At 47.2% G+C, this 10,064-nt stretch overlaps 1 protein-coding gene across 1 annotated transcript; it reads right to left on the minus strand.

The window, feature by feature from the left end:
• Positions 1-3,432: 3,432 nt before the first annotated feature.
• On the minus strand, positions 3,433-9,005 carry LOC128062828 (zinc finger protein interacting with ribonucleoprotein K-like). The gene is made up of 6 exons (XM_052655265.1): positions 8,962-9,005; positions 8,365-8,403; positions 7,833-7,959; positions 4,423-5,020; positions 3,919-4,254; positions 3,433-3,834 (listed from the first exon to the last, which is right to left on the minus strand). Exons 1-6 carry the CDS (start codon positions 8,992-8,994, stop codon positions 3,450-3,452), a joined length of 1,518 nt encoding a protein of 505 aa, XP_052511225.1. The 5' UTR covers positions 8,995-9,005; the 3' UTR covers positions 3,433-3,449.
• Between the last annotated feature and the right edge of the window lie 1,059 nt (positions 9,006-10,064).

A 10,064-nucleotide genomic window follows, 5' to 3' on the forward strand; every position in this document is an offset into this window, starting at 1 on the left:
ATCCAACCAGTCCATTATGAAGATCAGCCCTGAGATTTCTTTGGAAGGACTGATGCTAAAGGTGAAACTCCAGTACTTTGGCCACCTCATGCGAAGAGTTGACTCACTGAAAAGACTGATGCTGGGAGGGATTGGGGGCAGGAGGAGAAGGGGACGACCGAGGATGAGATGGCTGGATGGCATCACCGACTCGATGGACGTGAGTCTGAGTGAACTCTGGATGGACAGGGAGGCCTGGTGTGCTGCGATTCATGGGGCTGCAAAGAGTCGGACACGACTGAGCGACTGAACTGAATTGAACTGAATCGAATCTTCACTTCAAGAGCCCCAGACCCCTTTTTCCTCCTTGGGGATGCTGAACTTATCAATCTGCCTAGGAATTGACTCTCTCATTCTCATAGCATCAAAAACAGTATTTCCTTTTAGTAGAGATGACACATCACTGCGGAACAGTAAATGAAGTTCCAACACATCTTTGTTCAACAAATGTCTTTTATTTATTAATAAAAAGGAAAACATCAGTCAACATCCATTTCAAAATAAGCAACTGGTATTAATAGTCATTGAAGAAGATATACAAGTGGCAAATAAACAGGAAAAAAGTGCTTGACATCATGAAATATCAGAGAACTACAGTTAAAAAACTACAGTGAGATGCCATTACACTCCACCAAGACAGCTGAAATTAAACAGACTGACAATACTGAGTATCAGCAGGATGGGGAAGAACAGGAGCTCTCATATACTGTTGATGGGAACACAGAAGGATCCAACCAGTTTAGATCACAATTTGGCAGTTTGCAAGTCACACATTCTGAAGTACTGGCACAAGAGAACTAAAACACATATTCATAAAAGAACTGTATGCTTTTGTTCATTGGAACTTTATTTCTAACAACACCAAACTGGAAACAACCCAACTGCACATTAGCAGATAGACGGAAAAACATAAATCCTAGACAATGCAAACTAAGTTATTGTTGAAGGTAGTGGCCCCCTATAGGCTTGGGAAGGACAATGAGAGATTGTAAAAGGACATAAGATAAATCAAGGTTGTGTTCATCATCGTGATTCTGATGGTTTTATGACTTTATTTTACAGCAAAAAACTTCAAACTATACACCTTAAATATGTATACTGTATGTCAACTATGCCTCAATAAAATTTCTTTTAAAAATGGTTCAAAATAAAAAAAACCCCACCTGGACTTCCCATTCTTTCTGGAAACCAGAAGGTTAAACACCTCAATACTGCTGCTGCTAAGCTGCTTCAGTCGTGTCTGACTCTGCAACTCCATAGATGGCAGCCCACCAGGCTTCGCCGTCCCTGGGATTCTCCAGGCAAGAACACTGAAGTGGGTTGCCATTTCCTTCTCCAATGCATGAAAGTGAAAAGTGAAAGTGAAGTCGCTCAGTCATGCCTGACTCTTAGCGACCCCATGGATTGCAGCCCACCAGGCTCCTCCGTCCATGGGATTTTCCAGGCAAGAGTACTGGAGCGGGTTGCCATTGCCTTCTCCGAACTCAATACTAACTCCACCCTATTTTTTCCCATTCTTGGAGAAGGGTAGCCCTGAACCAGTGCAGGAAATACTGGCAAGCAAGAGGCTGTTCCAGTCTGGGACAACAGGACCACTGGATGGACCACAAAAGCCACATCCCTGGACAACAGATCTCCATTCTCTGTCCTCATTTCCCTGTCTGTACAGCAATGACCTGGTGGTGGCCAGCCCAGAAAGACAGTGGGGATTCACAAAACCTTTAGATTACTTTGCCAGCAATAAATTCAGCTACAGGAGATACACAGCTCTGGAAGGGCTGTGATTCCACACAGCCATAGTCACTGGAAGATCTATGGATGCACATGAGAAGAGGTACATTCCATTTAATTTGATGCAGGCTCCTCCACTGATTATGAATCACACCCAGAATTTCAGGGGGTTCCCTGGTGGCTCAGTGGTAAAGAATCTGTCTGACAATGCAGGAGACATAATTGACTCAGGTTCAATTCCTGGGTCGGGAGGATCCCCTGGAGGGGGAAATGGGAAACCCAATATTCTTGCCAGGGAAATCCCATGGGCAGAGGGGCCTGGCAGGCTACAGTCCATGGGTTCGCAAAAGAGTGGGGCATGATTTAGTGACTCAAGAACAGAATTTCAGTACCAATTAAGGATGAAACTTGGATCCTGATGTCTGAGGAGGGACACTAGTCCACAGAATTATGAACTTCAAGACATTTGGCTCCTTTGTAGAACCTGGTGGAAAGCTTCCCCTCAACAGCGCTGAGCATTAAGGGATACCCTCTGGGAATATGAAAACAAATTCATGGCATTCCCAAAGGCCCTGGAGCTTGCTGGGGCAAGTGATCCTTCCTCAGGGTAACCTACATGTGCTGTGTTGCCTAGTCACTCAGTTGTGTCTGACTCTTTGTGACCCCATGGGCTATAGCCAGCCAGGCTCTTCTGTCCACGGGCTTTCCCAGGCAAGAATACTGGAGCGGGTTGCCATTTCCTACTTCAGGGGATCCTCCCAGTCCAGGGATTGAACCTGCATCTCTTGAGTCTCCTGCATTGACAGGCAGGTTCTTCACCACTGCGCCACCTAGGAAGCCCCAGGGGGAACCTATTGGTCACACAGTATGTAAGCTTCCAGGTCACACATTAGGTCATATATTCAAGGTCACACATTTAGGAACTAAACAAAACACTGCTTTAGTTCCTAAGAGACCTTGAGGAGGAATTCAAATTAGGTTAAAACTGGAATGAAAATTATACTCTCCTATCATTATATTGTCCCTGCTGAGGCACATCAAGCTGAGGACCCATGAAAGCTGTCCATCCTTTCAAACAAACAGGCCAATTCTGTTTTCCACCAACCCGCACAGTGAATACAACCCCAAGATTAAAGGTAGATTAAACAATAAGACCTTTATTGCTGCACAAACCAGAGAGCAATAGGGGGCAATTCCAAGCTGGTGACCTGGAGGCAGGAAAACCAACCAGAAGTATCAAGTGAAACCAACGAATTCGAAGGTCAGATTCATACGTAATTGACTGAAATAGGAAAATGTAAGGGCACACACTACTCAGGATTTCCTCCAGGGAACATTAGGGCACACAGACATCAGCCTTGTGTCAGCACATCAGGGTGACTGATGAAATACTGTGCAAGGAAGAGGTGAGATGGGTTCTACCAGAGAAACTGGCAGTGATGTAACTGATGACAGCCCTGGGGAGTTTAGAACATGGAATGTAGCTCCTGTAAGCCTCACAGACACCTGGAACTCATTGGGAATTTCAAGTCATTAGATGTTTGCAAGTATGAGGTTCAATTTCAGGCAGATGGCTCCCTTACAAAAGCTGTCTAGTGCTGTTATAATGAACAAGGAGAGCACATTCCTTCAGGTCTAAGGTCTTTCTCAAAGTGTGGATTTCTTGCTGCTAAACAATGTTAGCTGTTTGGAGTAAAGGATTTCCCATATTTCCTGCATTCATGGGGCCGCTCCACAGTGTGAAATTTTCGGTGGAGATTGAGGCTGGAACGTTGGCTAAAGGATTTGCCACATTTACTGCATTCGTAAGGCCTTTCTCCAGTGTGAACTACCTGGTGTTGAATGAGAACAGACTTTTGCCTAAAGGATTTCCCACACTGCCCACATTCATAAGGCCTGGCTCCAGTGTGAATACTGCAGTGCTGAATAAGGCTTGTGCTTCGACTAAAGGACTTCCCACATTCGCCACATTTATAAGGCCTTTCTCCAGTATGAATTCTCTGGTGTTTAGTGAAGATGGCTCTTCTGCTAAAGGACTTCCCACACTGGCCACACTCAAAAGGCCTTGCTCTACTGTGAATACGCTGGTGTTCAACGAGGCTGTAACTCTGTCTGAAAGATTTTCCACATTCAGCACACTCATAAGGCTTTTCTCCAGTGTGACTTCTGTTGTGTCGCTCAAGTTTGGATTTGGATCCAAAAGCTTTCCCACATTCCCCACACTCATAAGGCCTTTCAGTAGTGTGAACTCGCTGGTGTCGAATGAGAGTGGCTCTTTGGCTAAAGGATTTCCCACACTGGACACAAACATAAGGCCTTGCTGTGGTGTGAATTCTCCGATGTTGAACCAAGGTGAAGCTTTGTCTAAAGAATTTCCCACATTCGCTGCACTCGTAAGGCTTTTCTCCAGTGTGGGTTCTCTGGTGCCGAATAAGATTGGATTTGCACCCAAACGCTTTCCCACATTCCTCACACTCAAAAGGTCTCTCTCCACTGTGAATTCTGCAGTGTTCAATAAGATTGGAGCACTGACTAAAGGACTTTCCACACTCACCACATTTATAAGGCCTTTCTCCAGTGTGAACTCTCTGGTGTATAATGAGAGTGGCTCGTTGCCTAAAAGATTTTCCACATTCACTGCAGTCATAAGACCTTTCTCCAGTGTGGACTCTCTGGAGCTGAACAAGTGAGTACTTACAGTGCATGGCTTTCCCATATTTGCTAAACTCATAAACTCTTTTTCTAGCAGAGACTCTTGGGTGGTAAACAAGATTGTGTTTGTGGCTGGTAGCTTTCCCACATTCACGCAACTTGTAATGACTTTTTCTACCATTAAAAGTCTCCCCAAACTTGGTGATTTTGTTGGGTTTCTTACCATTGGAAGTGATCTGGTGCTGGAGGAGACCCAATGTACCTGGTAAGTCCATTCCAACCTTCCTACAGGTGAAGGGATTCCCTGACACCTGGACTACGCAGCTCTTTACAAATGCTGCCTTATCCATGTCACTTTTCTCTGTACTGAAATACTTCTGAAGCTGTTGTAGGTTTGCAGATGCCCTAGGAAAGTATGGTTTCTGCCCTGGTAGATCAGCAGGGTACAAAATGTCTTTCAGGATTGGGACACATTTCTCACAGGGGTGAGCATTCTCGGTGACTGGACCTACCTTTGGAGTCCTGATCTGTGACAAAGCTTCTAGAGAAAGGTTTTGCTCAGAAGATGTCTCTTTAGTCTCTGTTTCATGCAAACAAACTGAAAGAAGAGAAATATTTGTGAATTATGCTGATTATGATAGGAGAGTATTCATCATGTTTTGTTTTTATCTTTCTGTATAATATGACATTTAGATATCTTAAAAAACCTTCATGGCCAGAGAAACACTGGACTTAAACACTATAAATCAAATAGACCTAACAGACATATACAGAACATTTCATCAACCAGCAGCAAAATACACACTACTCAAGAATGCAGGGATAACCACCCAGATTAGATCATAGAGCAGGCTATAAAACAAGTCCTAACCAATTTAAGAAAATTGAAATCATATCAAATCTCTTTTCTGACCAAAATATGACCAAAACTTATGGGACCCAGCAAAAGTAGTTCTAAAAGGGAAGGTTTTAACAGATACATACACCAAGAAAAATCTTTTTTAAAAAACCCTACCTTCACACTTCAAACATTAAAAAAAGAAGAACAAACTAAACTCAGTGTTAGCAGGAGGGAAACGATAAAGATTAAAGTGGATATAAATAAAATAGAGACTAGAAAGACAATAGAAAAGATGAAAACTAAGAGATTTTTTTGAAAAGATAAAATAGACAAACCTTCTAGAGTAATAAAAAAAAAAAGAGAGGACTCAAAATTATAAATGAAAGTGGAAACATTACGTTTAATACCAATGCTCAAAAAAAAAAACAAACAAAAAAAACACTGACGAGGAGGGAACACATCAATACTCATTTGAATCTGCCTTGCAATGCAGGGGATGTGGGGTCAATCCCTGGTCTTGGAACTAAGATCCCACATGCCACTGGGCAACTAAGCCTGTGCATGACAACCACTGAGCCTGTGTGCCACTGGAGAGCCCATGTGCCACAACAACTGAAGCACACATGCCCTAGAGCCTGCGCTCCATAACAAGAGAAGCCACCACAAGGAAATGCCCATCCACTACAACTAGAGAGTAACTCCAACTCGCAGCAACTAGAGGTGCAACAAGAAAGCAAGCAAGCAAGAGAGAAAAGGTGCCTCATGTTGGATTACTAGAACCCGTGGCCACAAGACTGGAAAAGGTCAGTTTCCATCCCAATCCCAAAGAAAGGCAATGCCAAAGAATGCTCAAAGTACTGCACAATTGCACTCATCTCACATGCTAGTAAAGTAATGCTCAAAATTCTCCAAGCCAGGCTTCAGCAGTACACGAACCGTGAAATTCCAGATGTTCAAGCTGGTTTTAGAAAAGGCAGAGGAATCAGAGATCAAATTGCCAACATCCGCTGGATCACTGAAAAAAGCAAGAGTTTCAGAAAAATATCTATTTCTGCTTTATTGACTATGCCAAAGCCTTTGACTGTGTGGATCACAATAAACTGTGGAAAATTCTGAAAGAGATGGGAATACCAGACCACCTGACCTGCCTCTTGAGAAATGTATATGCAAGTCAGGAAGCAACAGTTAGAACTGGACATGGAACAACAGACTGGTTCCAAATAGGAAAAGGAGTACGTTAAGGCTGTATATTGTCACCCTGCTTATTTAACTTCTATGCAGAGTACATCATGAGAAACGCTGGGCTGGAAGAAGCACAAGCTTTAATCAAGATTGGCAGGAGAAATATCAATAACCTCAGATATGCAGATGACACCATCCTTATGGCAGAAAGTGAAAAGGAACCAAAAAAGCCTCTTGATGAAAGTGAAAGAGGAGAGTGAAAAAGTTGGTTTAAAGCTCAACATTCAGAAAACGAAGATCATGGCATCTGGTGACATCACTTCACGGCAAATAGATGGGGAAACAGTGGAAACAGTGTCAGACTTTATTTTGGGGGGCTCCAAAATCACTGCAGATGGTGACTGCAGCCATGAAATTAAAAGATGCTTACTCCTTGGAAGGAAAGTTACGACCAACCTAGATAGTATATTGAAAAGCACAGATATTACTTTGCTAACAAAGATCTGTCTAGCTAGGCTATGGTTTTTCCAGTAGTCGTGTATGGATGTGAGAGTTGGACTGTGAAGAAAGCTGAGCATCAAAGAATTGATGCTTTTGAACTGTGGTGTTGGAGAAGACTCTTGAGACTCCCCTGGACTTAAAGGAGATCCTACGAGTCCATCCTAAAGGAGATCAGTCCTGGGTGTTCACCGGAAGGACTGATGCTGAAGCTGAAACTCCAATACTTTGGCTACTTCATGTGAAGAGCTGACTAACTGGAAAAGACCCTGATGCTGGGAGGGATAGGGGGCAGGAGGAGAAGGGGTCAACAGAGGATGAGATGGCTGGATGGCATCACCGACTCGATGGACATGAGTTTGAGTGAACTCTGGGAGTTGGTGATGGATAGGGAGGCCTGGCGTGCTGTGATTCATGGGGTCACAAAGAGTCGGACACGACTGAGCAGCAGAACTGAACTGAACTGAACTGAATGCTGTGATTCCATCCATCAGGACCTCATATATAACATCACTAAAAACTATATACCATATATACATTTTGTCAAATATTATATGCATATTGTTAAAATGAATGAATCAGGACTTGGGGCACCAGGTGTCATGACACCTGGGACATTCATTGTGCCACGGTGAGGTAAACAAGGTAAGATGCCTTGTTTTAGGCTGACTGCCAAATTCCCACATCCCAGATCCTCACCTGCAAGCTTGGGCAACAGACTTAGACCTACTTGGGGCAGTGCACTCAGCTCAGTACTGGCACCCACACCACATATGCCAAGAAAGTGGGGAAGTAAGCAGAGCCCATGATCTGACTACGGAAAGAGCAGAGCTGCCTCTGCGGGACAGAAAGTACAACACAGATCAGTACATTGGGGTGAGGGTCTTACCCATCGAGGCTGTAAGTGCAAAGTTCTCTAGCATCACCTTGTGGTACAGGTGTCTCTGAGCTTCATCAAGGAGCCCCCACTCCTCCTGTGAGAAGTAAATGGCCACGTCCTCAAAGGTCACACAGCCCTGCCATGATGGGGACAGATCATTCCATGATCAATTTCTCTCCTAGGATTCCAAGTTCCTTCACCCAGACATCCATCCCCTGCTAACCTCTTCCGTGTCCCCACCTTGAAGGAAGTATCAGGCCTTGGGGCCACAGGTACCTGCTCTTCTCTCATGGTATCAAGATCACTGTCTACTCACCAACTACAGGCATGTGGGCAGGGAGACACCATCTAAACTCTGAGCCTGGCATTAGGACATCCACCCTCTTGTCAGGTAATTCAGGAGTCCTGAATTGTGTCTCCCAGAGATAACCAAATGTGGGCTTTGGGTTTCTTCAGGGTGGTCAGTTCCATGGACTGGAAGAATCCCAGAGACAAAGGGTGGGGTCAGGACCATTGAGGGCCTGGAACATCCTCTGCTCACCTTTGAAGAGTCCCTAAGCACTTCTGTCCTCATGGGAGTCTGTGGGAAGAGGGAGGTCATTACAGGTATGTAACCATGGCAAGCTCAGTAGGCTCAGGCCTCCCTCTACTTCTGTCTAGCCCCAAACTGCATTAACGCTGAGTATAATGAGTATCTCATTATCTCTGAGACCTCAGTTCTCTTACAACTGTGTGATCCTGGATAGTCAACCTCCCTGTACCTCGGTGTTTTCATCCCCTTTCCAGTCTGTTCAAAACCTGAGCAACTTCTGGAAAACTTGAAAAGCCTAACTCACACCGTGTGCCTCTTGTATTCACATCCCTCCAAGGCTTCCAGCGTCCTGAGAGGAAAACTCCTCCCCTTCCCATTCCAAACGGGAATGATTCTCCGCGAATTTACATAAACCTGTCCCTCCGCCTGTCACCCTCTCCCATGCGTCATCACACTGTCTGTAAAACACAGGGCCCCATCCATGACCGCTTCACCACCCTGGACTCGAGGGTCCGGGTTGAGGGCACGCGAGTAGGCGCTCCGCACTCAGGGGCTTTAGTGTCTGGTGGGGTGAGGACGGTGAGGGCCCGGAGGTCGAGCGTTTACCTGAGGCGGGTCCCTCAGCGTGGCGGCCGCCATCGGAGTCTGAGAGCAGCGGGGTTTTAAGTCACAGGCAACAGAGAAGGAATTTGTGTACAGTTATCATCTACCGCCGCAGCCCTGCAGACTCGCCGCTGGGCTGTTGGGGACAACCTCTCCTCTAGAGGCTCCTCGCTCTGTTCACCCCCCAGGCTCCGTCCACGCTCCAAAAGGTCTCCGAGGGCAGCTGTACCCCGAGCAGTCACAGTACTGCGGCCAAGGAGGCGCCGGAAGTCCCGCCCAGATCCTCGGGTCCCGGAAACGCGCTGACTCCGAGAGTTCATTGGCTACATGCCTTGGGCCAGACATCCGGCATTGTGGGTAACGTAGTTCCCGCGGCGCCACCAGCCACGGAAGCGGGCGCCCACCCCGAGATCGCGGAGTCCCGGAGGCTGTGTCAAAGCCCTGTGGCCCGGGTGGCGGTCTCCCTGTAGGCCGGGACGGAGGCTTTCCCGGGAACTGTCCGGGTGAGGGGCCGGCGGCGCTTCGACCTCACATCTGGACCCCCTACGCGGAGCCGGGTGGTCTGAGCTGCGTGGGAGCTACGGTCTGAGCTACGGTTGAGGGGAGACCCCATCCGCATCTTTTGTGAAACGTCCTGAGTCTCTCCCCGGAGTGGGAGCCGTTCCCGCCCTTCTCCGACCCCTGACAGCAAAACAGGCTCGTGATCTGACAGGATCAGGGTTGGCGGCGGGTTTGGCTGCGCCACCTGGGGGGCTATGCTGGAAAAGATCGGGAATAGGCTTCATAGGCGAAAAGCTGAGACTGCCAGGGGCTTCGGGGGGCGGGGGTGGACTCGGGCCCCGGAGAGCCGCGTGGACTGGTCGCCGGCGGCCGGGCTCTGCGCTTGACCTCTGTGAGGGGCGGGGAGGGGTGCAGACCTTCGTCCTAGGAGAGCCCGTGCCTGAAGCCCAGAGGGGCCGGGGGAAACCTTCTCGGGGCCCCAGGCTGACCCTTCCCAGGAGGAGCGTGAAGAACCGAGGGGCCTCTGCGGGCTCTGAAGGCCCTCGGCGCGGCCCAGCAGCTCTGCGCTCTCCCGCTCGGAATGCCTCCGAGGCAGCTAGCGGGGC

The sequence above is a fragment of the Budorcas taxicolor genome, chromosome 18, assembly GCF_023091745.1.
Source record: "Budorcas taxicolor isolate Tak-1 chromosome 18, Takin1.1, whole genome shotgun sequence".
Lineage (NCBI taxonomy): Eukaryota > Metazoa > Chordata > Mammalia > Artiodactyla > Bovidae > Budorcas > Budorcas taxicolor.

Excerpts from the sequence above, each read along its gene's own strand:
- LOC128062828 (XM_052655265.1), bottom strand. The coding sequence starts at position 8,994 with ATGGCGGCCGCCACGCTGAGGGACCCGCCTCAG. Across the intron at positions 7,960-8,364 it reads TGCTTAGGGACTCTTCAAAG|GGCTGTGTGACCTTTGAGGA; the intron begins GTGAGCAGAGGA and ends CCATCATGGCAG. Across the intron at positions 5,021-7,832 it reads TGCACTTACAGCCTCGATGG|TTTGTTTGCATGAAACAGAG; the intron begins GTAAGACCCTCA and ends CTCTTCTTTCAG.